A 25,217-nucleotide genomic window follows, 5' to 3' on the forward strand; every position below is an offset into this window, starting at 1 on the left:
AGGAACATGCCCCCAAACCTAGAGGGGCATAGGTTTAAGGGGGGGAGGGGGGAAGGGGCACCTTTTTCACACAGAGGGTGGTGCGTGTATGGAATGAGCTGCCAGAGGAAGTGGGTGGGGGCTGGTACAGTGACAAATTTAGAAGGCATCTGGATGGGTACATGAGTAGGAAGGGTACCTTTTTCACACAGAGGGTGGTGCGTGTATGGAATGAGCTGCCAGAGGAAGTGGGTGGGGGCTGGTACAGTGACAAATTTAGAAGGCATCTGGATGGGTACATGAGTAGGAAGGGTTTAGAGGAATAGGGGGACAAATGCTGGCAAATGGGGCTGGAGTAATTTCGGATATGTGGGTCAGCACGGACAGGTTGGGGTGAAGGGTCTGTTTTTGTGCTGCGAGACCACGATACTATGTTTCAGATTTCCAACATTCACCATTCTTTTTGCTTTGTTTGTTGAGAATCTAAGCCTCTCGGGGCAGAGGGCAGATTGGAACGGTGAACGCAACGAACAGCATGGCAGCCGTGCTGGGCTGAATGGCCTCCTACAGCGCTAACCTGCCAGGTTGGCCTCACCCCAAGGCCGTGCCCCTCACCCTCACAACTGGGGTCTGGGACCTTCCTTCGGCAGGAACGGTTCCCTGCTCTCCGCGCTCACCGGACACCACAATCCGCCGCCCCGGGGGCTTTTTAACCTGACCCCCGGGGTGGTGACGCCAGGAGGGGCTGGAGGAGAGAGAGAAGCCATAACGTGGGTGGCAGGTTGTGTTCGGGGCAGGGGCATGGCAAGGCCGTGCATACCTGCGATGCCCCACACAGTCGAATAGCCAGGCCAGCCATTCACCTCCCACTGTGGACTTGACCGGACTGCATGGGGGCGCAGGGGCGTTAGACAAGCCCCCTACTCCCCAGGCCCCCATGTAATACCAATAACAAGGCTTGAATGGGCTCAATATTGAAACTCCACACAACTTGCCCCACTCGCTGATTCCCTACATCAATCACAAGGGGTGACCAATCGCCAACGGGGGCCCACCTACCCGCCGCGACCATTGGTCCAGGCGGCCATCAATCAAGCAGCACGAACCAATTGTCTAACTCATTTCTTGAGCGTGGATGCCTATTGGCCAGAAATCCTATCTATCAAGGAGAGGGCAGACCAAAGCTCGTCCCCTCAACGGAGTGCTGGCCAATAGGATTGGATGGTCGCGCTGTCCGTCGAAAGGGGCCCAAACTGATTCGGTGGGGCGGGCGGAGAGGGGTGGTGTTACCCAATGGGAAAAGGGAAAGCCAAACTCACGAGATCCTGAATGGCTACCTTACGGAGTCATCAGGAAGGCCTCACCCAATAGAAAGGGGTCTACCACCTCCCCTCCAACCCGATTGGTCGAGGGCCCGCCCGTTCAAAGAGCCGCGCCCAATGAGGAAGACTGGTATTCAGACGGCCTGCATAAATCCGATTGGCTCCCCTGACTGTCCATCACGACAGCCCCGCTGTCAATTGTGCAATTAACAGCACCGCTGGTCTCCCAGCCAATCGTACCAACCTCCACCAAGGCCTGCCGCCGATCAAGCGGATAAGAACCCACCCCGCAAGCATCCGATTGGTCCCCCCGGCCGTCCGTCTAGTGGACATGAACCAATAGCAGGAAAGAATAACCATGCAACTTAAACCGGATTGGTCAATCGCCACAGCCCCTTGCTTGGGGGGGCCGCTGGGCCGAAACGGAGGGGAGGGTGGGCTAGGATGAAGGGACAGAGCGGCCTCACCGATCCGCGGCATGACGGTGCCCAGGAACTGGTTGTTGTCCTCGTCGCCGCCCCCGCCTCCGGCCGCGGCGCCGGACGGGGCCGAGGAGGAAGCGGCGGCGTCTGCCCGCGGTTCCGGGCCAAGAGCCCGCAGGAGTTTGAGCAGCACCTCCTGCGGGACCTTGCAGCCTCATCCTTTCAGGTCGGATAGGGCGGTGAGGCGGAAGCCCCGGTCCAGCTCGTGGTCCTCGGGGTCGAAGGAGCGGTGGCAGGAGGCGGCCATCTTCAGCAGTGCGACGAGCGGGAGGGAGTGCCGACTGCGCCTGCGCCGCCCGGTCTTCCCCGCCGCGCTCAACACCGGCCACGCCCCCTTCCCTTTCAAATGCCCAACCGCCGCCGCCCGTTAGTGCGCCTGCGCAACCCTCCGAGCCGCCCGCCATGCGCAAGGGTGGCCCCGCCCTCATCCCATTTCGCCCCCTCCCGAATTCCCCGCTCTCAACCACGCGGGACAGAGGTCACGCCCCCCGTCGCCAACGCCTCCGTCCCCACTGCGCCTGCGCCCCTGGCGTCCTCAGGGTTTCTTGCCCATGCGCATGATAGGCCGCACCACCTCCTCCCACCCCCGCTTGCATAACAGACCGTGCTGCGCATGCGTATGGAGCATACCACTTGCGTCTGGGGGGTGCGCGAGCGTGAAGAGGTCACGTGACTGTCGGTGGCGGGGTCGGCCATTCTTCTGAGGAATGGGGGAGGGAAGACGTTGTCCTTCCATCCATGCGGCCCTCCCGTCCCCGGTTCCCCGTCGATGCGGCCCCCTCCCGTTCCCGGATCCTGCTCCATGCGCCCCCCGGTTCCCGTTCCATGCCCCCGTCCCCGGTTCCCGCTCCATGCGGCCTCCCCAATCCCCGATTCCCGGTCGGTCGGCCCTCGCAATCCCCGATTCCCGGTCGGTCCGGCCCCCCCAATCCCCGACTCCCGGTCGGTCCGGCCCCCCCAATCCCCGATTCCCGGTCGGTCCGGCCCCCCCAATCCCCGATTCCCGGTCGGTCCGGCCCCCCCAATCCCCGATTCCCGGTCGGTCCGGCCCCCCCAATCCCCGACTCCCGGTCGGTCCGGCCCTCCCAATCCCCGACTCCCGGTCGGCCCCGCCCCCCCCAATCCCCGACTCCCGGTCGGTCCGGCCCTCCCAATCCCCGACTCCCGGTCGGCCCCGCCCCCCAATCCCCAATTCCCGGTCGGCGCCGCCCCCCCGATTCCCGGTCGGTCCGGCCCCCCCAATCCCCAATTCCCGGTCGGCCCCGCCCCCTCAATCCCCAATTCCCGGTCGGCCCCGCCCCCCAATTCCCGGTCGGTCCGGCCCCCCCCAATCCCCGGTCGGCCCCGCCCCCTCAATCCCCAATTCCCGGTCGGTCCGGCCCCCCCAATCCCCAATTCCCGGTCGGCCCCGCCCTCTCAATCCCCAATTCCCGGTCGGCCCCGTCCCCCAATCCCCAATTCCCCGTCGGCCCGGCCCCCCCAATCCCCAATTCCTGGTCGGCCCCACCCCCTCAATCCCCAATTCCCCGTCGGTCCGGCCCCCCCCAATCCCCAGTCGATCCGGCCACGCCCCCCCCAATCCCCAATTCCCCGTCGGTCCGGTCCCGCCGCCCCAATCCCCAGATCCCCCCCCGGTCCCGGCCCCCCCAATCCCCAGTCGGTCCGGCCCCGCCCCCCAATCCCAATTCCCCGTCGGTCCCGGCCCCACCCCCCCAATTCCCAGTTCCCCCTCGGTCCAGCCCCCCCAATTCCCAGTTCCCCCTCGGTCCGGCCCCCCACAATCCCCAGTTCCCCCTCGGTCCGGCCCCCCAATCCCAGTCGGTCCGGCCCCGGCCCCCCAATCCCCAGTCGGTCCCGGCCCCCGCCCCCCAATCCCCAATTCCCCCGTCGGTCCGGTCCCGCTCCCCCCCAATCCCCAGTTCCCCATCGCAAAATCCCCGTCGGTGCACCCTCCCGTCCCCGATTCGCAGTTGATATGCCCACACCCCATCTCCAATTCTCTGTCGACATGGCCCCCCCACCCATCCCCGATTCCTCGTCGATGCGGCCCCCCCCAAATCTCCGATTCCCCGTCAGTGCAGCCCCCCCATCCAAGATTCCGCGTCGATGCGGCCCCACCAATCTCCGATTCCCCATCGATACGGCCCCCCCGACCCGTCCCCGATTCCTCCTCGATGCTGCCCCCCCAATCCCCAATTCCCCGTCGATACGGCCCCCATCCTCAATTCCCCATGGATACATCCCTCCCCCTGGCCAAGATTCCCCGTCGATACAGCCCCTAAATCCCCGATTCCCCGTCGATACGGCACCCCCAAGCCCCGAATCCCTGTCGATATGGCCGCCCTCCCGTCCCCGATACCCCGTCAATACGTCCCTCACCCCCCCCGATTCCCCGTCGATATGGCAGCCCCTTCCCCAATTTCCCATCGATACGTCCCTCTCCCGTTTCCGATTCCCCGTTGATACGGCCCCCCCCTTCCCCGATAATACGTTTCCTCCCACCCCGTCCCTGATTCCCAGTCGATTATGGCCCCCCCCCCCCCCCCCCCGTCAATATTCAGATTTAAAAGGGAGCTGAGGGGCAACTTTTTCACGCAGCGGGTGGTGCGTATGTGGACCGAGCTGCCAGAGGAAGTGGGTGGGGCTGGTACACTGACATTATTTAAAAGGCATCTGGATGGGGACTTGGATAGGAAGGGTTCAGAGGGATAGGGGCCAAACACTGGCAAATGGGACAGGATTAATTTAGGATACCTGGGTCGGCCTGGACGGGTTGGGCGGAAGGGTCTGTTTCCGTGTAGTACAGCTCTATGACCCTACACACTGGACGTCCTGTAACTTTGCCAGCAGAAAGGCAAAACCATCCGAAGCCTGGGCGAAGCACTTATTGCTCTTCCTGAATGCTGTGCCTTCTTCACTGCGAAGCCTGAGACTTTATAAGTTGGGAGCCAGTTGGCCTGGCCATGCAGAGGTGAAATCTGGAGAGAACATCAAGGAGCGGCGGGTTCGTCCGAGATAACAGGCTGACCGCAGCGGTGTAACAGAACAGACTGGGCACCTTCAAAACCTTTCAAGAAGGTAATCTGGACTCTAAAACTTTCTTATTTCAAAGTTAAATGCGCTTAAGTGCAACTTGACTGATCAAGCACATCAACATGAGGCAAAAACACTGTTAGTTAAATTCAACAAAGGAAGTAAGGAACTTTTGAAGAACAACTCTAATGGAAAACGTAAGAGAATATTTTCCAACTAAAGAGCAACCATTCCGGTATAGTAGCAGCCCGTGAACACCACGCTTGATTTTGGCTAGAACCGAGGGAGGGGGGACACAAAATAAAAACAGCCTCCCTTCAGCAACGGCTGAAAGCTAATCCTAAAAATCCCTGGGTCCATGACAGCTTCATCGACACCGACAGAGGCTCCTGCGCTTTTTTTTTAACGAATAGTGGTTGAGCCCCTCTGAGAACTAAAACCGAGACGTCCAGAGAGGAGCGTCTCACCCCATAATCTGTGAACAGGGAGTAACCTGCCTTTCAGAAACTTCTTGTGGTTCAATAGGTCGCTGACACTCACTTTACAATTAACAAGTAACAATTTGTTTATCTAACTGTGAATAAATTAACGAAACTATTCACGAATCAAATAAATCCACTGTAACTACTAACTATTCTCGAATAAGGCAAGATTCTAATGGCACGCCGTTCCAATAAGTGTAAATCTCACCCGTATTTGAAAATGAAGAGAATTCAGTCTCTGGAAAGTACAGATAGGTTGTGTGCCTTCCAGAATGTTCTACGATGATTCCTCTGTCAGGAATGTCCCCTCCATCGATTCTTCTGTCAGGAATGTTAGTGTTGTTATTTCGATGGTGCTATCTCTAAGACATAGAGGAGACTGTGAGAGCCAGCGATTCTGTCTTGAGAGCTGAGGGCCGTTAGCTCTGGCAGATGGCAGCTAGCTCTGGTGTCTTTGTCCAACTAACCCCCCCCCTTCTTCTTTTATACCCTTCATGACACATTAATATTTCAAACAATAGGATTGGCCACCACATCTAAATTTAATTTTTTTTTGGTATCTAAGTGCCTGGTTCACATTGAGAGGCCAGTGCTCTTGGCACTTTCGCCTGCGAACTGTATGGCCTTCCGATACCAATATTTCAAGTCGGGTGCTCTCTGTTTACTCACAAACCCTCAAGCTGCTACTCAAAGGCATCCAGTTCGAATCTCTCGGGGCGGTGGGGAAACCATCATCCTTTAAAGGGACCACGCAACCAGCACTGAATTCTGACAGCCGGACCTGCTGAGTTTTTCCGGCAACTTTGTTTCTGTTCCCAATTCTAACTTGCAGCCTCCCAATGACCGAGCGCTCTACCCAGCTTCACAGCACGTTCCAACTTGTATAAAAAAAACGCAGACCCCCCCAACACACACACATACACACACACGTGCGCGCGCGCGGATTCACAGATTATTTATGTCCTTGAAGCTTGCTTCTCACCTGTCCCCCAGTCTCTCTGGAAAGTAAAGCAGGTCAAAAGAGACATCTTAAAAGCCACAGCAGGGTCACACACGTGGGGCTGCATTTTGCGACTTTGCCTCCGCTTCCGCCCCCCCCCCCCCCAACCTTGACAGCATTTCCTTTCCATGTCTCTGTCTACAATTACGCAGCACCTTTACAGCGCAGTTCTGCAAAAGATTTTCACCAGAGCCTACAAGCGAAGACTTGACAGTGTCCCTCGGACTGAGGATGGTCTGCAAATCCCTCCTTGCTCATGGAGGGCTCCCAGTCCCAGAGCAGTCATTGTGCTGGCAGGCGGGAGCAGGTGCCATCGCGCGCTGACAGTCGGTGCTAAGCAGCCGAAACACAAAAAAACAATGGATAGACTTTTGCCGGGAAGACCGCAAAAGGTCGGAAGTACGGGATGGAAACCTGATTGCTCCCTGGCTGCCCTGCCATCGCAAAATTGTTGGAGGGTCGGAGAGCAGAATCCTGGCGAGTATTCCTCAGAGTTGACTATCTATATGACCTTCAGAAACCAAGCGAGATGCGAGCCAGTGATATTACGCATCATGGAATAGCTTCATTGAACTGCTCAGAAACATCGCTTCAGTTTTTCTGTTGAGTTGTCTCTTGTCTCTCAGCGCCTGAGCCCATCAAGAATGAAGGGTTTAACTCAGACACAGTAATCAGAACACCCTGTTAGACTGTCAGGAATCACAGAAACACATCCTTCAGTCCAACTTGTCCTTGGTGATAGAGAGAGAGATGTTTAATCAGGAAGGGGGGGATCGAGGGGTTATATTCGAGGCTGAGAGAGAGAGATGTTTAATCAGGAAGGGGGGGGATCGCGGCTGAGAGAGAGAGAGAGATGTTTAATCAGGAAGGGCGGGGGATCGAGGGTTATATTTGAGGCTGAGAGAGATGTTTAATCAGGAAGGGGGGGATCGAGGGGTTATATTCGAGGCTGAGAGAGAGAGATGTTTAATCAGGAAGGGGGGGGATCGAGGCTGAGAGAGAGATGTTTAATCAGGAAGGGGGGGATCGCGGGGTTATATTCGAGGCTGAGAGAGAGAGATGTTTAATCAGGAAGGGGGGGATCGCGGGGTTATATTCGAGGCTGAGAGAGAGAGATGTTTAATCAGGAAGTGGGGGGATCGAGGGGTTATATTCGAGGCTGAGAGAGAGAGAGATGTTTAATCAGGAAGGGGGGGGGATCGAGGGGTCATATTAGAGGCTGAGAGAGAGATGTTTAATCAGGAAGGGGGGGATCGAGGGGTTATATTCGAGGCTGAGAGAGAGATGTTTAATCAGGAAGGGGGGGGATCGAGGGGGTCATATTAGAGGCTGAGAGAGAGATGTTTAATCAGGAAGGGGGGGGATCGAGGGGTTATATTCGAGGCTGAGAGAGAGATGTTTAATCAGGAAGGGAGGGGATCGAGGGGTTATATTCGAGGCTGAGAGAGAGAGATGTTTAATCAGGAAGGGGGGGGGATCGAGGGGTTATATTCGAGGCAGAGAGAGAGAGATGTTTAATCAGGAAGTGGGGGATCGAGGGGTTATATTCGAGGCTGAGAGAGAGATGTTTAATCAGGAAGGGGGGTACGAGGGGTTATATTCGAGGCTGAGAGAGAGAGAGAGATGTTTAATCAGGAAGGAGGGGATCGAGGGGTTATATTCGAGGCTGAGAGAGAGAGAGAGAGATGTTTAATCAGGAAGGGGGGGGGATCGAGGGGTTATATTCGAGGCAGAGAGAGAGAGATGTTTAATCAGGAAGGGGGGGGATCGAGGGGTTATATTCGAGGCAGAGAGAGAGAGATGTTTAATCAGGAAGGGGGGGGATCGAGGGGTTATATTCGAGGCTGAGAGAGAGAGAGATGTTTAATCAGGAAGGGGGGGGGATCGAGGGGTTATATTCGAGGCTGAGAGAGAGAGATGTTTAATCAGGAAGGGGGGGATCGAGGGGTTATATTCGAGGCTGAGAGAGAGAGATGTTTAATCAGGAAGGGGGGGATCGAGGGGTTATATTCGAGGCTGAGAGAGAGAGAGATGTTTAATCAGGAAGTGGGGGGATCGAGGGGTTATATTCGAGGCTGAGAGAGAGAGATGTTTAATCAGGAAGTGGGGGGATCGAGGGGTTATATTTGGACGGAGTGTGGGTTGTGGCCAGATTCCCCCGGGCCCCTCTCATTCGGACCCCAGGGCGTGGGGAGTGAGGGGTGGGGGGTGGTGTCAGAGGGTCGCCGGGCGACTTCCCTGTCTCCGGGGAGACCTTGACCTTCAGATGCTCGTCACTTTGAGACCGATTGTGAGCTCACAATCTCCAGAGCGACGTTGTGACGACCGTCCTCGGTCGCTGTGACGATTAACGCCCCCCCCCCCCCGACTTATTTCGGGGGTGGGGGAGCTGTTGTCTGTGGGTGGGGTGGTTGGTACGGGGGGGCTGGTTCCAGGCCATCGCTCCCACTTGCCTCCTCCTTCGATGCCCGCAGACGGTGGGAGAGGGCAGGGTGAGCTGTGTGACTGGGTGAGGGTGGGCGTTCTTCAGCGATGCATCTCTGTACCTGGACAGTCGTGGCACTGCTGCAGTTCTCCATCGCTGAACTGGGTACGTGCGGAGGGTCAGGGCCAAGGGAGCGGGCGCCGTCGGAGGGCCGGGGCCGAGGGAGCGGGCGCCGTCGGGGGGCCGGGGACGAGGGTGCGGGCGCCGTCGGGGGGCCGGGGACGAGGGAGCGGGCGCCGTCGGGGGGCCGGGGACGAGGGAGCGGGCGCCGTCGGAGGGCCGGGGACGAGGGAGCGGACGCCGTCGGGGGGCCGGGGACGAGGGAGCGGGCGCCGTCGGGGGGCCGGGGACGAGGGAGCGGGCGCCGTCGGGGGGCCGGGGGACGAGGGAGCGGGCGCCGTCGAGGGGCCGGGGGACGAGGGAGCGGGGCGCCGTCGGGGGGCCGGGGACGAGGGAGCGGGCGCCGTCGGGGGGGGCCGGGGACGAGGGAGCGGGCGCCGTCGGGGGGCCGGGGACGAGGGAGCGGGCGCCGTCGGAGGGCCGGGGACGAGGGAGCGGGCACCGTCGGGGGACGAGGGAGCGGGCGCCGTCGGAGGGCCGGGGACGAGGTAGCGGGCGCCGTCGGAGGGCCGGGGACGAGGGAGCGGGCGCCGTCGGGGGGACGGGGACGAGGGAGCGGGCGCCGTCGGGGGGCCGGGGACGAGGGAGCGGGCGCCGTCGGAGGGCCGGGGACGAAGGGAGCGGGCGCCGTCGGGGGGACGGGGACGAGGGAGCGGGCGCCGTCGGGGGGCCCGGGGACGAGGGAGCGGGCGCCGTCGGGGGGGCCGGGGACGAGGGAGCGGGCGCCGTCGGGGGGCCGGGGACGAGGGAGCGGGCGCCGTCGGGGGGACGGGGGACGAGGGAGCGGGCGCCGTCGGGGGGCCGGGGGACGAGGGAGCGGGAGCCGTCGGGGGGCCGGGGGACGAGGGAGCGGGCGCCGTCGGGGGGCCGGGGGACGAAGGGAGCGGGAGCCGTCGGGGGGGCCGGGGGGACGAGGGGAGCGGGCGCCGTCGGGGGGCCGGGGGACGAGGGAGCGGGCGCCGTCGGGGGGGCCGGGGGACGAGGGAGCGGGCGCCGTCGGGGGGCCGGGGGACGAGGGAGCGGGCGCCGTCGGGGGGGCCGGGGGACGAGGGAGCGGGCGCCGTCGGGGGGCCGGGGGACGAGGGAGCGGGCGCCGTCGGGGGGCCGGGGGACGAGGGAGCGGGCGCCGTCGGGGGCCGGGGGACGAGGGAGCGGGGCGCCGTCGGGGGGGCCGGGGGACGAGGGAGCGCGCGCCGTCGGGGGGCCGGGGCCGAGGGAGCGGGCGCCGTCGGGGGACGAGGGAGCGGGCGCCGTCGGGGGACGAGGGAGCGGGCGCCGTCGGGGGACGAGGGAGCGGGCGCCGTCGGGGGACGAGGGAGCGGGCGCCGTCGGGGGGCCGGGGACGAGGGGAGCGGGCGCCGTCGGGGGACGAGGGAGCGGGCGCCGTCGGGGGGGCCGGGGACGAGGGAGCGGGCGCCGTCGGGGGGGGCCTGGGCCGAGGGAGCGGGCGCCGTCGGGGGACGAGGGAGCGGGCGCCGTCGGGGGGCCGGGGACGAGGGAGCGGGCGCCGTCGGGGGGGCCGGGGACGAGGGAGCGGGCGCCGTCGGGGGACGAGGGAGCGGGCGCCGTCGGAGGGTCGTGGGACGAGGGTGCGGGGCGCCGTCGGGGGGCCGGGGGACGAGGGAGCGGGCGCCGTCGGGGGGCCGGGGGACGAGGGAGCGGGCGCCGTCGTCGGGGGGACGAGGGAGCGGGCGCCGTCGGGGGCCGGGGGACGAGGGAGCGGGCGCCGTCGGGGGGACGAGGGAGCGGGCGCCGTCGGGGGGCCGGGGGACGAGGGAGCGGGCGCCGTCGGGGGGCCGGGGGACGAGGGAGCGGGCGCCATCGGGGACGAGGGAGCGGGCGCCGTCGGGGGGCCGGGGGACGAGGGAGCGGGCGCCGTCGTGGGACGAGGGAGCGGGCGCCGTCGGGGGGCCGGGGGACGAGGGAGCGGGTGCCGTCGGGGGGCCGGGGGACGAGGGAGCGGGCGCCGTCGGAGGGCCGGGGGACGAGGGAGCGGGCGCCGTCGGAGGGCCGGGGGACGAGGGAGCGGGCGCCGTCGGAGGGCCGGGGACGAGGTGAAGCTGCTACCACTGGCCCCGAGGTGCTGGGTGGCGCTAGGTGAATGCAGCTGCTTTTCTCGCCATGCTAACCACCTCTCCTTCTCCCCCCCCCCCCACCCCCCCAACCCCGGCAGATTTTGTGCAGGTTTTTGACATCCTCATCTCAGCCGAAGGCAGCAACTCCTCGTTTCACCCAGAGATCCTGTTCCTGAACGGGTCTGGCTTCACCCTCGCCAAAGTCGGTGACATTGCCACCCTGTACTGTCACATCATGTTGTTGGGCGAGTCGGCCGAGCCACGCTACGCTGTACGCTGGGAGGCGAGTCGCTACGGTGAGCTGACAGTGGCCCAGTTTGACCAGAGCCAGGACGAAGGCCCCTTCATCCACCCGGCCTACCGAGGCAGGCTCAGTCTGGTCTCCCATGGCCCCGAAAGCCTGCTGCACTTTGACCCTGTCCAGGAGCAGGACTTTGGAGAGTACCTCTGCAAGGGGCATGTGGTGGGCCAGGAGGGTGAGACCTTCACCTCGCTGTCTGTCCTGGCCGAGGGTAAGGTGGTACATCTCTCTCTCTCTCTCTCTGTGTACAAATCCCTCAACTCTCCATCTCTCTCACTCTCTCTCTCTATGTGTACAAATCTCCATCTCTCTGTCTCTCTCTCTCTCACTCTCCATCTCTCTCTCTCTCTCTACGTGTACAACTCCCTCAACTCTCCATCTCTCTCACTCTCTCTATGTGTACAACTCTCCATCTCTCTCTCTGTGTGTACAAATCTCCATCTCTGTCTCTCTCTCTCACTCTCCATCTCTCTCACTCTCTCTCTCTATGTGTACAACTCTCCATCTCTCTCACTCTCTCTCTGTGTACAACTCTCCATCTCTCTCTCTGTGTGTACAAATCTCCATCTCTGTCTCTCTCTCTCACTCTCCATCTCTCTCACTCTCTCTCTCTCTCTATGTGTACAACTCTCCATCTCTCTCACTCTCTCTATGTGTACAAATCTCCATCTCTCTCACTCTCTCTCTCTCTCTCTCTCTATGTGTACAAATCTCCATCTCTCTCACTCTCTCTCTCTCTCTCTCTCTCTATGTGTACAACTCTCCATCTCTCACTCTCCATCTCTCTCTCGACGTGTAGAACTCTCTCAACTCTTCAAATCTCTGTCTCACTCTCCAACTCTCTATCTCTCTCTCTCTGTACATCTCACACTCTCCATCTCTCTCACTCTCTATGTGTACAACTCTCCATCTGTCCCTCTGTCTCGCTGACACTCTCTGTATATATGACAGCATATCTCTCCATCTGTCCCTCTCTCTATATATATTACAGCATATCTCTCCATCTGTCCCTCTCTCTCTCTCTGTCTCCCTGACACTGTCTGTATATATTACAGCATATCTCTCCATCTGTCCCTCTCTCTCTGTCTCCCTGACACTGTCTGTATATATTACAGCATATCTCTCCATCTGTCCCTCTCTCTCTCTCTCTCTGTCTCCCTGACACACTCTGTATACATTACAGCATATCTCTCCATCTGTCCCTCTCTCTCTCTGTCTCGCTGACACTCTGTATATATTACAGCATATCTCTCCATCTGTCCCTCTCTCTCTCTCTCTGTCTCCCTCACTCTCTCTGTATATATTACAGCATATCTCTCCATCTGTCCCTCTCTGTCTCTCTCTCTCTCTCTGTCTCCCTGACACACTGTGTATATATTACAGCATATCTCTCCATCTGTCCCTCTCCATCTGTCTCCCTGACACTCTCTGTATATATGACAGGATATCTCTCCATCTGTCCCTCTCTCTCTGTCTCCCTGCCCTGACACTCTCTGTATATATTACAGCATATCTCTCCATCTGTCCCTCTCTCTCTCTCTCTCTCTCTCTCTCTCTCTCTCTCTGTCTCCCTGACACTCTCTGTATATATGACAGCATATCTCTCCATCTGTCTCTCTCCCTCTGTCTCCCTGACACTCTCTGTATATACGACAGCATATCTCTCCATCTGTCTCTCTCCCTCTGTCTCCCTGACACTCTCTGTATATACGACAGCATATCTCTCCATCTGTCCCTCTCCATCTGTCTCCCTGACACTCTCTGTATATATGACAGCATATCTCTCCATCTGTTCCCCTGTCTCTCTCTCTGTCTCCCTGACACTCTCTGTATATATTACAGCATATCTCTCCATCTGTCCCTCTCTCTCTCTGTATATATGACAGCATATCTCTCCATCTGTCCCTCTCTCTCTCTGTCTCCCTGACACTCTCTGTATATATTACAGCATATCTCTCCATCTGTCCCTATCTCTCTCTCTCTTTCTCCCTGACACACTCTGTATATATTACAGCATATCTCTCCATCTGTCTCTCTCCATCTGTCTCCCTGACACTCTCTGTATATATTACAGCATATCTCTCCATCTGTCCCTCTCTCTCTCTCTCTGTCTCCCTCACTCTCTCTGTATATATTACAGCATATCTCTCCATCTGTTCCCCTGTCTCTCTCTCTGTCTCCCTGACACTCTCTGTATATATTACAGCATATCTCTCCATCTGTCCCTCTCTCTCTCTGTATATATGACAGCATATCTCTCCATCTGTCCCTCTCTCTCTCTGTCTCCCTGACACTCTCTGTATATATTACAGCATATCTCTCCATCTGTCCCTATCTCTCTCTCTCTGTCTCCCTGACACACTCTGTATATATTACAGCATATCTCTCCATCTGTCTCTCTCCATCTGTCTCCCTGACACTCTCTGTATATATTACAGCATATCTCTCCATCTGTCCCTCTCTCTCTCTCTCTCTGTCTCCCTCACTCTGTCTGTATATATTACAGCATATCTCTCCATCTGTCCCTCTCTGTCTCTCTCTCTCTCTGTCTCCCTGACACACTGTGTATATATTACAGCATATCTCTCCATCTGTCCCTCTCCATCTGTCTCCCTGACACTCTCTGTATATATGACAGCATATCTCTCCATCTGTCCCTCTCTCTCTGTCTCCCTGCCCTGACACTCTCTGTATATATTACAGCATATCTCTCCATCTGTCCCTCTCTCTCTCTCTCTCTCTCTCTCTCTCTGTCTCCCTGACACTCTCTGTATATATGACAGCATATCTCTCCATCTGTCTCTCTCCCTCTGTCTCCCTGACACTCTCTGTATATACGACAGCATATCTCTCCATCTGTCCCTCTCCATCTGTCTCCCTGACACTCTCTGTATATACGACAGCATATCTCTCCATCTGTCCCTCTCCATCTGTCTCCCTGACACTCTCTGTATATATGACAGCATATCTCTCCATCTGTTCCCCTGTCTCTCTCTCTGTCTCCATGACACTCTCTGTATATATTACAGCATATCTCTCCATCTGTCCCTCACTCTCTCTGTCTCCCTGACACTCTCTGTATATATTACAGCATATCTCTCCATCTGTCCCTATCTCTCGCTCTCTGTCTCCCTGACACACTCTGTATATATTACAGCATATCTCTCCATCTGTCTCTCTCCATCTGTCTCCCTGACACTCTCTGTATATATTACAGCATATCTCTCCATCTGTCCCTCTCTCTCTCTGTCTCGCTGACACTCTGTATATATTATAGCATATCTCTCCATCTGTCCCTCTCTCTCTCTCTGTCTCCCTGACACTCTCTGTATATATTACAGCATATCTCTCCATCTGTTCCTCTCTCTCTCTCTGTCTCGCTGACACTCTGTATATATTACAGCATATCTCTCCATCTGTCCCTCTTTCTCTCTCTCTGTCTCCTTCACTCTCTCTGTATATATTACAGCATATCTCTCCATCTGTCCCTCTCTCTCTCTCTCTCTCTGTCTCGCTGACACTCTGTATATATTACAGCATATCTCTCCATCTGTCCCTCTCTGTCTCTCTGTCTCCCTGACACTGTCTGTATATATTACAGCATATCTCTCCATCTGTCCCTCTCTCTCTCTCTGTCTCCCTCACTCTCTCTGTATATATGACAGCGTATCTCTCCATCTGTCCCTCTCTCTCTCTCTGTCTCGCTGACACTCTGTATATATTACAGCATATCTCTCCATCTGTCCCTCTCTCTCTCTCTGACACTCTGTATATATTACAGCATATCTCTCCATCTGTCCCTCTGTCTCTCTCTCTCTCTCTCTCTCTCTCTGTCTCCCTGACACACTCTATATATATTACAGCATATCTCTCCATCTGTCCCTCTCCATCTGTCTCCCTGACACTCTCTGTATATATGACAGCATATCTCTCCATCTGTCCCTCTCTCTCTCTCTCTCTCTGTCTCCTTCACTCTCTCTGTATATATTACAGCATATCTCTCCATCTGTCCCTCTCTCTCTCTCTGTCTCCCTGACACTGTCTGTATATATGACAGCATATCTCTCCATCTGTTCCCCTGTCTCTCTCTCTGTCTCCCTGACACTCTCTGTATATATTACAGCATATCTCTCCATCTGTCCCTCTCTCTCTCTCTGTCTCGCTGACACTCTGTATATATACAGCATATCTCTCCATCTGTCCCTCTCTCTCTCTCTGTCTCCCTGACACTCTCTGTATATATGACAGCATATCTCTCCATCTGTCCGTCTCTCTCTCTCTGTATATATTACAGCATATCTCTCCATTTGTCCCTCTCTCTCTCTCTTTCTGTCTCCCTGACACTCTCTGTATATATTACAGCATATCTCTCCATCTGTCCCTCCCTCTCTCTCTGTATATATTACAGCATATCTCTCCATTTGTCCCTCTCTCTCTCTGCATCTCTCTGACTCTCTATATATACACATATATATCTTTCTCTTTTTATTTCTCTGATGTTGTCTCTCTCTATATATACACATATCTCTCCATCAGTGTCTCTCACTCTTTCTATCTCTCTGACACTCTCTCTATATACGTACATACACATATATCTCTTCATCTCTCTCTGTTTGTATCTCTCTGATACTCTCCCTCTCTCTCTTTTTCTCTGTCTCTCCATCTCACTCTACCTGTCTCTGTAGCTCTCAATTTTCTCTGTGTCTCTCTCTCTCTCTCCCTCCCTGTCTGTCTCTCTATCTCCCTCTTTCTCTCTCCCTACCTCTCAGCTCTCTCTAGGTCTCTCTTTCTTCCCCCCCCCCTTCATATTTCTCTGACCCTGTGTCCCTCTCTCTGTGTCTATCTCTCTATCTCCCTCTTTCTCTCTCTCTCTATACCTGTCAACTCTTTCTCTCACTGTTCCTCTAGCTTTCTTTGAGTGTCTCTTTATCTCCCTGTTTTTCACTCCCTATGGCTCAGCTCTATATCTGTCTCCCTCTCTCTCTCCCTCTGTTTGTATTTCTCTGACCCTCTGACTGTAGCCCTCCCCCTCCCTCTCTCTGTATCTTTCTGTCTCTCTACCTTCCTGTTTCTATGCCCCTACCTCTCAACTCTCTGTCTCTCTTTCAGTGGGACACAGGATGCAGGACGGTGATGGAGGGAGAGAGAGATGCAGATGCCAAACAGGATGCATAGATTGAGAAAGGAATGAAGAGAAAGGAATGGAGATAGTGAGAAGGGTGGAGAAGGGGATGGAGATCATGAGGATGAATGGAGAGAGAGAGAAATTGAAAGAGTGAGAAAGGGAGGGAGATAGTAAGAGGGAGAGATAGAGAGAGGAGGAGATAGTGATGGGGGTGGAGTGGTAGAGAGGGATCGAGAGATGGTGGGATAGAGAGGGAGAGATAGTGAGGGGGATGGAGAGATCTTGAGAATGAGAGGGAGAGTTAGAGGGGGATGGAGAGATAGTGAGGGAGAGAACTGTAGGGACGGGATAGAGAGGGAGAGACAGTGAGGGGGCACGGAGAGTGGGAGAGAGTGAAGGGGATGGGGAGATATTGGGAGGGAGTTGGAGAGATAGTGAGAGGGACAGAGATTGCGGGGACTGAGAGATATTGGGAGAGAGAACTACAGGGATGGGGTGGAGAGATGTTGGAGGGGGATGGAGGCATAGTGAGAGAGAGAGGGAAAGAGACAGACAGAGACAGCTGTAGGGAGGGGATTGGAGAGATAGGGAGGGAGAGAGAAAGATGGGGGTGATGGAGAGAGAGGTACAAGGTGGAGAGATGGAGGGGGGTGATGGAGGGATAGTGAGAGAGAGGGAGAGACAGCTGTAGGGAGGGAGGGGGAGAGAGAGATGGAGACAGGGTGGAGAGAAGGAGGGGACTGGCATGGAGGGATAGTGGGAGAGAGAGGGAAAGAGACATCTGTAGGGAGGTGATTGGAGAGGTAGGGAGGGAGAGAGAAAGATGGGGGTGATGGAGAGAGAGGTACAAGGTGGAGAGATGGAGGGGGGTGATGGAGGGATAGTGAGAGAGAGGGAGAGACAGCTGTAGGGAGGGAGGGGGAGAGAGAGATGGAGACAGGGTGGAGAGAAGGAGGGGACTGGCATGGAGGGATAGTGGGAGAGAGAGGGAAAGAGACAGCTGTAGGGAGGTGATTGGAGAGGTAGGGAGGGAGAGAGAAACGGGGACAGGGTGGACAGATGGAGGGATAGTGGGAGAGAGAGCTGTAGAGAGGGGACTGGGGAAATAGGGAGGGAGAGGGGCAGGAGTCACTGAGGCTGCATTGATGCTGAGCTTGATAGAGCGAGGGAGGGAGGGAAGGAGCGTGGGCAGAGGCCGGGGCGGGGGCAAGAGGGCAGCTTTTGGCTTTTGGGCACTGACTTGCTCCCCTCCCCTCCCGCAGATACGCAGCCGGAACTGGAGGCCGCTACCACCTCGGACAGTGCCAACCGCACCCTGACGTCCCTAAGCAGCTCGGGCAGGGTGAGGGCGCGGCTGGGAGCCTCTGCCCAGCTGGAGTGCCGGATGGAGGCGGGCGATGGTGACAGATATGCGGTGCAGTGGGAGACCGCCGGTGGTGGGGTGGTTGTCTCTCGGGTGGACCAGGGTGAGCCAGCGGCCAACTACCTGAACCCCCGCTACGGGCAGCAGCTGAGCGTCAGCCTCTTGGATGGGACCACGCGCCTCAGTTTCCACTCGGTGCGCCAGGACGACTTCGGCGAATATGCCTGCAACGTTTGGCTCTCTGGGCACCCTGAGCACACAGTCACTGCGTACACCACGCTGGAGGAAGGTGAGGGATTGGGGGTTTGTCGTTGTGTTGGGGGGGGGGGGGGGTGGTCAGGGAGTGGGCGCTGTCGGAGGGTCAGTGCCGAGGGAGCGGGCGCTGTCAGTGTGGGGGGGCGGTGGTGAGGGAGCAGGCATTGTCGGAGGGTCAGCACTGAGGGAGCGGGCGCTGTCAGTGTGGGGGGGGTGAGGGAGCGGGCGCTGTCGGAGGGTCAGCGCTGAGGGAGTGGGCGCTGTCGGAGGGTCAGCGCTGAGGGAGCGGGCGCTGTCGGAGGGTCAGCGCTGAGGGAGCGGGCGCTGTCGGAGTGTCAGCGCTGAGGGAGCGGGCGCTGTCGGAGTGTCAGCGCTGAGGGAGCGGGCGCTGTCGGAGGGTCAGCGCTGAGGGAGCGGGCGCTGTCGGAGGGTCAGCGCTGAGGGAGCGGGCGCTGTCGGAGGGTCAGCGCTGAGGGAGCGGGCGCTGTCGGAGGGTCAGCGCTGAGGGAGCGGGCGCTGTCGGAGGGTCAGCGCTGAGGGAGCGGGCGCTGTCGGAGGGTCCGCGCCCCTGTGTCTGGGTCACTTTGCTATCACTGGGAGCTCTCTGTGGGTAAATTGAGCGATAACTCTTTCCCTGACAGCAGTGAGTTCACTGAAAGGTGTAAACACTGCGTTGGCTCGGAGCGAGCTCTCGAGGATGGCGTGGGCTGAGGGCACAGTGCCCCTCGGCAGGGTCCACTGGACCTTTTCCAGCTGCTGATGCCCATCCCAACACCCTCAGCTGCCACCGGAACTGTGCTCGTTCCACACCATGGCTTCGCTCCGTTTCAATATCATCATGCACTCCCATGCTGACCTTCGTCTTCCCCCCCCCCCTCCCTCTCTCTCTCTCTCTCTCTCCGTCCCCCTCCTCTGTCCGTCCCCCTCCTCTGTTCCTCCCCCTCCTCTGTGTCCCCCCCCGTCCCCCTCCTCCCCTCACTGTGTCTCTCTGTCTCCCTCCCCTCTCTCTCCCTGCCAGAACCCCTCTCTGTCAGCCCAGTGGTGGAGACCGAGGCCCCCCTGGTGCCCAGTAGCCGTGCCCCGCAGCACCAGACGCCCGGGGCCCGGATCGTGGCCCTCACCACGTCTGGGAAGGTGACTGCCCGCCTGGGCTCCCCTGCCACCCTGAGCTGCCGGGTCATGGTGGTGAACGCTGAGCCGGAGACCCGGTACCGTCTGGCCTGGTCCTCCCAACGCCACCCCAATCTGACACTGGCGCAGATCGACCAGGGGAGGGGGAACGCGGCCTGGGTCCACCCCAGCTACCGGGACCGGCTCAGCCTGACGGCCAACGGGGGCTCCAGCCGGCTCCACTTCGGCACCGTCACCGACGAGGACCCCGGCGAGTACGTCTGCAAGGCTGGCATCTCGGGCAGCGGCACCGACGACCTGACCTCACCCGTCCTCCTGCTCAAAGGTGGGTACGGGGCGCCCCTTTGGGGGTGGGGGGTGGTGGCAGGGGGGATGCCTTGTCGCTTCAGAACTCCCCCCAAACCCCACACCCGTCGCCGTCAGAATCCAGATTTATCTGCTCGGCGATGCCCCTGTAGTCAAATAGCTCACCGGTTGGTGATGCCCCTGTCGTCAAATATCTCACCGATTGGTGATGGCCCTATAGTCAAATAGCTCACTGATTTGGAAGTGGAGCCGCAGGTAGACAGGGCGGTGAGGGTGGGGGGGATCGGGACGCTGGCCTTTATCGGTTGGTGCATTGACTGTAGGAGTCGGGAGGGTTGTGTATTGGTGAGGCTGCTTTGGGAATACCGCGTCCGATCCCGGTCTCCCTGCTACAGGAAGGATGTTGGGAAAGGGGGACAGGGAGAGGCTGGGGGCTGGGAACGTCGGGAGGGGGGGGGGGGGGTGACCTTACAGAGGTTTATAAAACCCGGAGGGGCATATATAGGGGGGAGGGGGGTCCGAAACTAGAGGGGCGTGGGTTTAAGGTGGGAGGGGGAAAGGGACCTGAGGGGCAGCGTTTTCACGCAGAGGGTGGTGCGTGTGTGGGACGAGGAAGTGGGTGGGGGGGGGCTGGTAACATTTGAAAGGATGGGGGCCAAACGCTGGCAGATGGGACTGGACTAGTTCAGGGTCAGCATGGATGGGTTGGGCCGAAGGGTCTGAAACTGTAAATGTGTTGAAGGGATGTGGGCCACACGTCAGACGGAAGCGGGTGAGAGGGCAGAACTGTCTCTGTTTACCACAGCAGCGGCCAGCAGCGTGCGAGCTGACGGTCAGACTCCAGGGGGGGAGGGAGGCGGTGACCATGTCTCCACGCAGCCCCATCTAACCGCCGTGTCTGTCGTCGCCTCCTGCTCTCTCTCGCTCACGCCCTCTCTCTCTCGCGCTCTCACTCTCTCTGTCTGTCTCTCTCGCGTGCTCTCTCTCGGTCTCTCTCTCGGTCTCTCTCTCGGTCTCTCTCGCGTGCTCTCTCTCGGTCTCTCTCTCGGTCTCTCTCTCGGTCTCTCTCTCGGTCTCTCTCTCGGTCTCTCTCTCGCGCTCTCTCTCGCGCTCTCTCTCGCGCTCTCTCTCGCGCTCTCTCTCGCGCTCTCTCTCGCGCTCTCTCTCGCGCTCTCTCTCTGTGTCTCTCTCTCGCGCTCTCTCTCTGTGTCTCTCTCTCGCGCTCTCGCTCTGTGTCTCGCTCTCGCGCTCTCGCTCTGTGTCTCGCTCTCGCGCTCTCGCTCTGTGTCTCGCTCTCGCGCTCTCGCTCTGTGTCTCGCTCTCGCGCTCTCGCTCTGTGTCTCGCTCTCGCGCTCTCGCTCTGTGTCTCGCTCTCGCGCTCTCGCTCTGTGTCTCGCTCTCGCGCTCTCGCTCTGTGTCTCTCTCTCGCGCCCTCGCTCTGTGTCTCTCTCTTGCTCTGTCTCTCGCTCTGTGTCTCTCTCGCGCTCTCTTTCGCTCTCGCGCTCTCTCTCGCGCTCTCTCTCTCTTGCGCTCTCGCTCTTTCTCTCTCTCTCTCTCTGTGTGTCTCTCTCTCGCGCTCTCTCTGTCTCTCTCTCGCGCTCTCTCTGTCTCTCTCTCGCGCTCTCTCTGTCTCTCTCTCGCGCTCTCTCTGTCTCTCTCTCGCGCTCTCTCTCGCGCTCTCTCTGTCTCTCGCTCTCTCTCGCGCTCTCTCTGTCTCTCTCTCGCGCTCTCTCTGTCTCTCTCTCGCGCTCTCTCTGTCTCTCTCTCGCGCTCTCTCTGTCTCTCTCTCGCGCTCTCTCTGTGTCTCTCTCGCGCTCTCTCTGTGTCTCTCTCGCGCTCTCTCTGTGTCTCGCTCGCGCTCTCTCTGTGTCTCTCTCGCGCTTTCTCTCCCTCACGCGCGCGCGCCTCTCTCTCTGTCTCGTGCGCTCTCTCTCGCGCGCGCGCTCTCTCTCTCACACTCACTCTCTCTCTCTCGCCCCTCTCCTGCAGCCAAACCGAGGATTCTGCCAGCCTCATCAGAAACTGCGATCCTGTGGCTCATCCTGCATTTCTTTGTCATCCTGTTTGCAATGACCATTGGAATTGGCTCCTGCTTTCTGTGAGTAAAATCCGTAGAGATGCAGGTGGCTGGTCAGAACGAGGGGGGGAACACTGCCCGCGACACCCCCCCCCCCCGCCAAAACCCACCACATGACACAAGGTCCCACTCTACACCGACCCCATGGACCCCAAACCCCTTCCCCGTTCACTCCCGCTCTACACCGTCCCCATGGACCCAAAACCCCTTCCCCGTTCACTCCCGCTCTACACCGTCCCCATGGACCCAAACCCCTTCCCCGTTCACTCCCGCTTTACACCGTCCCCCTGGACCCCAAACCCCTTCCCCGTTCACTCCCGCACTACACCGTCCCCATGGACCCAAACCCCTTCCCCGTTCACTCCCGCTCTACACCGTCCCCATGGACCCAAACCCCTTCCCCGTTCACTCCCGCACTACACCGTCCCCATGGACCCAAACCCCTTCCCCGTTCACTCCCGCTCTACACCGTCCCCATGGACCCAAACCCCTTCCCGTTCACTCCCGCTCTACACCGTCCCCATGGACCCCAAACCCCTTCCCCGTTCACTCCCGCTCTACACCGTCCCCATGGACCCCAAACCCCTTCCCCGTTCACTCCCGCTCTACACCGTCCCCATGGACCCCAAACCCCTTCCCGTTCACTCCCGCTCTACACCGTCCCACGGACCCCAAACCCCTTCCCGTTCACTCCCGCACTACACCGTCCCCATGGACCCAAACCCCTTCCCCGTTCACTCCCGCTCTACACCGTCCCCATGGACCCAAACCCCCTTCCCCGTTCACTCCCGCTCTACACCGTCCCCATGGACCCCAAACCCCTTCCCCGTTCACTCCCGCTCTAAACCGTCTCCATGGACCCAAACCCCTTCCCCGTTCACTCCCGCTCTACACAGTCCCCATGGACCCAAACCCCTTCCCCGTTCACTCCCGCTCTAAACCGTCCCCATGGACCCAAACCCCTTCCCAGTTCACTCCCGCTCTACACCGTCCCCATGGACCCCAAACCCCTTCCCCGTTCACTCCCGCTCTAAACCGTCCCCATGGACCCCAAACCCCTTCCCCGTTCACTCCCGCTCTACACCGTCCCCATGGACCCAAACCCCTTCCCAGTTCACTCCCGCTCTACACAGTCCCCATGGACCCCAAACCCCTTCCCCGTTCACTCCCGCTCTACACTGTCCCCATGGACCCGAAACCCTTCCCCATTCACTCCCACTCTACACCGTCCCCATGGACGCCAAACCCCTTCCCCGTTCACTCCCGCTCTACACTGTCCCCATGGACCCGAAACCCTTCCCCGTTCACTCCCACTCTACACTGTCCCCATGGACCCCAAACCCCTTCCCCGTTCACTCCCGCTCTACACTGTCCCCATGGACCCCAAACCCCTTCCCCGTTCACTCCCACTCTACACTGTCCCCATGGACCCCAAACCCCTTCCCCGTTCACTCCCGCTCTACACTGTCCCCATGGACCCCAAACCCCTTCCCCGTTCACTCCCACTCTACACTGTCCCCATGGACCCCAAACCCCTTCCCCGTTCACTCCCGCTCTACACTGTCCCCATGGACCCCAAACCCCTTCCCCGTTCGCTCCCGCTCTACACCGTCGCCATGGACCTGAATCCCATCCCTGTTCAATCCTGCTCTACACTGTCCCCATGGACCCCAAACCCCTTCCCCGTTCACTCCCGCTCTACACCGTCCCCATGCATCCAAACCCCTTTCCCGTTCACACCCGCTCTACACCGTCGCCATGGACCCAAATCACATCCCCGTTCAATCCTTACACTGTCCCCAGGGACCCCAAACCCCTTCCCCGTTCACTCCCGCTCTACACCGTCCCCATGGACCCAAATCCCATCCCCGTTCACTCCCGCTCTATACCATCCTCATGGACCCAAACCCCTTCCCCGTTCGCTCCCGCACTACACCGTCCCCATGGACCCCAAACCCCTTCCCGGTTCACTCCCGCTCTACACCGTCCCCATGGACCCGAAACCCTTCCCCGTTCACTCCCGTTCTACACCGTCCCCATGGACCCCAAACCCCTTCCCGTTCACTCCCGCTTTACACGGTCCCCATGGACGCCAAACCGCTTCCCCCTTCACTCCCGCTCTACACTGTCCCCGTGGACCCGAAACCCTTCCCTGTTCACTCCCGCTCTACACTGTCCCCATGGACCCCAAACCCCTTCGCCGTTCACTCCCGCTCTACACCGTCCCCACGGACCCCAAACCCCTTCCCCGTTCACTCCCGCTCTACACGGTCCCCATGGACGCCAAACCCCTTCCCCGTTCACTCCCGCTCTACACCGTCCCCATGGACCCCAAACCCCTTCCCCGTTCACTCCCGCTCTACACCGTCCCCATGGACCCCAAACCCCTTCCCCGTTCACTCCCGCTCTACACCGTCCCCATGGACCCCAAACCCCTTTCCCGTTCACTCCCTATGTGGTCCTTCTCCAGGAGTGTTTCACTGGGAACAGTATAAAGAGGGAGCTTTACCCTGTATCTAACCCCGTGCTGTCACTGTCCCTGAGAGTGTTTGATGGGGCAGACAGTGCAGTGGGAGCCTTACCCTGTATCTAACCCCCTCGTGTTGAGTGTGTTTGATGTGGGAGCTGGGGAGACGGTGTGTAGAGAGAGCCGTACCCTGTATCTAACCCCCTCGCATTGGACGTGTTTGATGTGGGGGAGGGAACAGTGTAGGGGGAGCCGTAACCTGTATCTAACCCCTCATGTTGGGATTGTTTGATGTGGGGGGGAGGGGGGGGGACAGTGTAGAGGGAGCCGTACCATGTGCCTAGCCCTCTCGCGCTGGGCGAGTTCGACAGGGAACGGAGTTGGGGTGAGGTGTGGAAGGTGGCGGTGAGCCGGACTGAAAGCTGTCGATCTCTTCTCCCCGACAGGTCAGGAACGAAGAATCGAATCCTGCCAGAGCACGTGTGAAGTGCCCAGCGCTGGGAGGGGTTGGTGGGGCGGGGTGGCAGTGTTTTTGGGGGCGGGCGGGGGGTGTACCGCAGACTCGCCTGAGCCGGAAATGGATGTTTGTTTTGTGATTTTGTCTTTTTTTTTAACAAGAAAATAGCCAAAGTACTTAGTCGTAATAAAGAGTGGAACCATTAAAACGTTGCTGCATGTGTGAGATTAATGTTTGGGGTCTGGCGCTGGGAGGGAACGGCTCAGGTGAAGGGAATGGATGCGGCTGAGTGTGCGGACCAGGACCCCTCTCCCTCTCGGGGTGAGGGCCGAGGTGTGCTCTTGCCCCAGGAAGCCACTCGATGCTTCAGCGAGAAGGTACAGCCCTTCGCTCGGGAGTGCCACGGGTCGAAGAGGGTCTTTGAGGCCCTTTGCTTGCATGAGGCTGTGGGTAGTGCGGACGGGGTTGTGGTGTGGGGAGGGCGGACGTTGGGGGTCAACGGATGGTTTTCTGCGAAGCTACATTCGCAGCTAGCTGAATCCCTACAGTGGGGAAGTAGGCCATTCAGTCCATCAGGTCCAGCCCAGAGAACATCCCAGCCAGCACCCCTTATCCCTGTAACCGCGCATTCCCCATGGCCAATCCACCCTAACCGGCACATCCCTGGGTACTACGGGACAATTTAGCACGGCCAATCCCACCCTAACCCACACATCCCTGGGCACTACGGGACAATTTAGCACGGCCAATCCACCCT

General features: G+C 58.8%; 3 protein-coding genes across 4 annotated transcripts in view; 2 read left to right on the forward strand and 1 right to left on the reverse strand.

Moving 5' to 3' along the window:
• Positions 1 to 918, reverse strand: part of LOC125450380 (twinfilin-2-like) — a 9,426-nt gene extending 8,508 nt beyond the window's left edge. Inside the window, exon 1 of the mRNA XM_059643962.1 lies at positions 595 to 918. Within this exon, the coding sequence (XP_059499945.1) occupies positions 595 to 918 (324 nt within the window). The remainder of the gene's footprint in view (positions 1 to 594) is intronic.
• Positions 919 to 2,489: 1,571 nt separating this feature from the next.
• LOC132208289 (uncharacterized) lies at positions 2,490 to 6,986 on the forward strand. Its single transcript, XM_059643963.1, has 3 exons — positions 2,490 to 3,439; positions 4,896 to 5,013; positions 6,925 to 6,986. Exons 1-3 carry the CDS (start codon positions 2,522 to 2,524, stop codon positions 6,984 to 6,986), a joined length of 1,098 nt encoding a protein of 365 aa, XP_059499946.1. The 5' UTR covers positions 2,490 to 2,521.
• Positions 4,323 to 24,672, forward strand: LOC125450397 (uncharacterized). 2 transcript variants are annotated; one of them, XM_059643950.1, is made up of 6 exons: positions 4,323 to 4,861; positions 11,077 to 11,490; positions 17,667 to 18,056; positions 19,041 to 19,478; positions 21,449 to 21,557; positions 24,450 to 24,672. In XM_059643950.1, the coding sequence occupies exons 2-6, from the start codon at positions 11,214 to 11,216 to the stop codon at positions 24,487 to 24,489; spliced, it is 1,254 nt and encodes a 417-aa protein (XP_059499933.1). In that variant the 5' UTR covers positions 4,323 to 4,861; positions 11,077 to 11,213; the 3' UTR covers positions 24,490 to 24,672. The 2 variants fall into 2 exon arrangements, with proteins under 2 accessions (XP_059499933.1, XP_059499932.1); XM_059643949.1 differs by lacking the exon at positions 4,323 to 4,861 and adding an exon at positions 8,179 to 8,888.
• Positions 24,673 to 25,217: the final 545 nt, after the last annotated feature.

The sequence above is a fragment of the Stegostoma tigrinum genome, unplaced genomic scaffold, assembly GCF_030684315.1.
Source record: "Stegostoma tigrinum isolate sSteTig4 unplaced genomic scaffold, sSteTig4.hap1 scaffold_350, whole genome shotgun sequence".
NCBI classification, from domain to species: domain Eukaryota; kingdom Metazoa; phylum Chordata; class Chondrichthyes; order Orectolobiformes; family Stegostomatidae; genus Stegostoma; species Stegostoma tigrinum.

Bases quoted from the DNA above. Each gene is read 5' to 3' on its own strand.
- LOC132208289 (XM_059643963.1), top strand. From the start codon at position 2,522: ATGCGGCCCTCCCGTCCCCGGTTCCCCGTCGATGCGGCCCCCTCCCGT. The intron at 3,440-4,895 runs GTCGGTCCGGCC...CTTATTTCAAAG, and splicing joins CCCGGCCCCCCCAATCCCCA to TTAAATGCGCTTAAGTGCAA. The intron at 5,014-6,924 runs GTAAGAGAATAT...CTTGTCTCTCAG, and splicing joins GAACAACTCTAATGGAAAAC to CGCCTGAGCCCATCAAGAAT.
- LOC125450397 (XM_059643949.1), top strand. From the start codon at position 8,831: ATGCATCTCTGTACCTGGACAGTCGTGGCACTGCTGCAGTTCTCCATC. The intron at 8,889-11,076 runs GTACGTGCGGAG...CAACCCCGGCAG, and splicing joins GTTCTCCATCGCTGAACTGG to ATTTTGTGCAGGTTTTTGAC. The intron at 19,479-21,448 runs GTGGGTACGGGG...CCTCTCCTGCAG, and splicing joins ACCCGTCCTCCTGCTCAAAG to CCAAACCGAGGATTCTGCCA.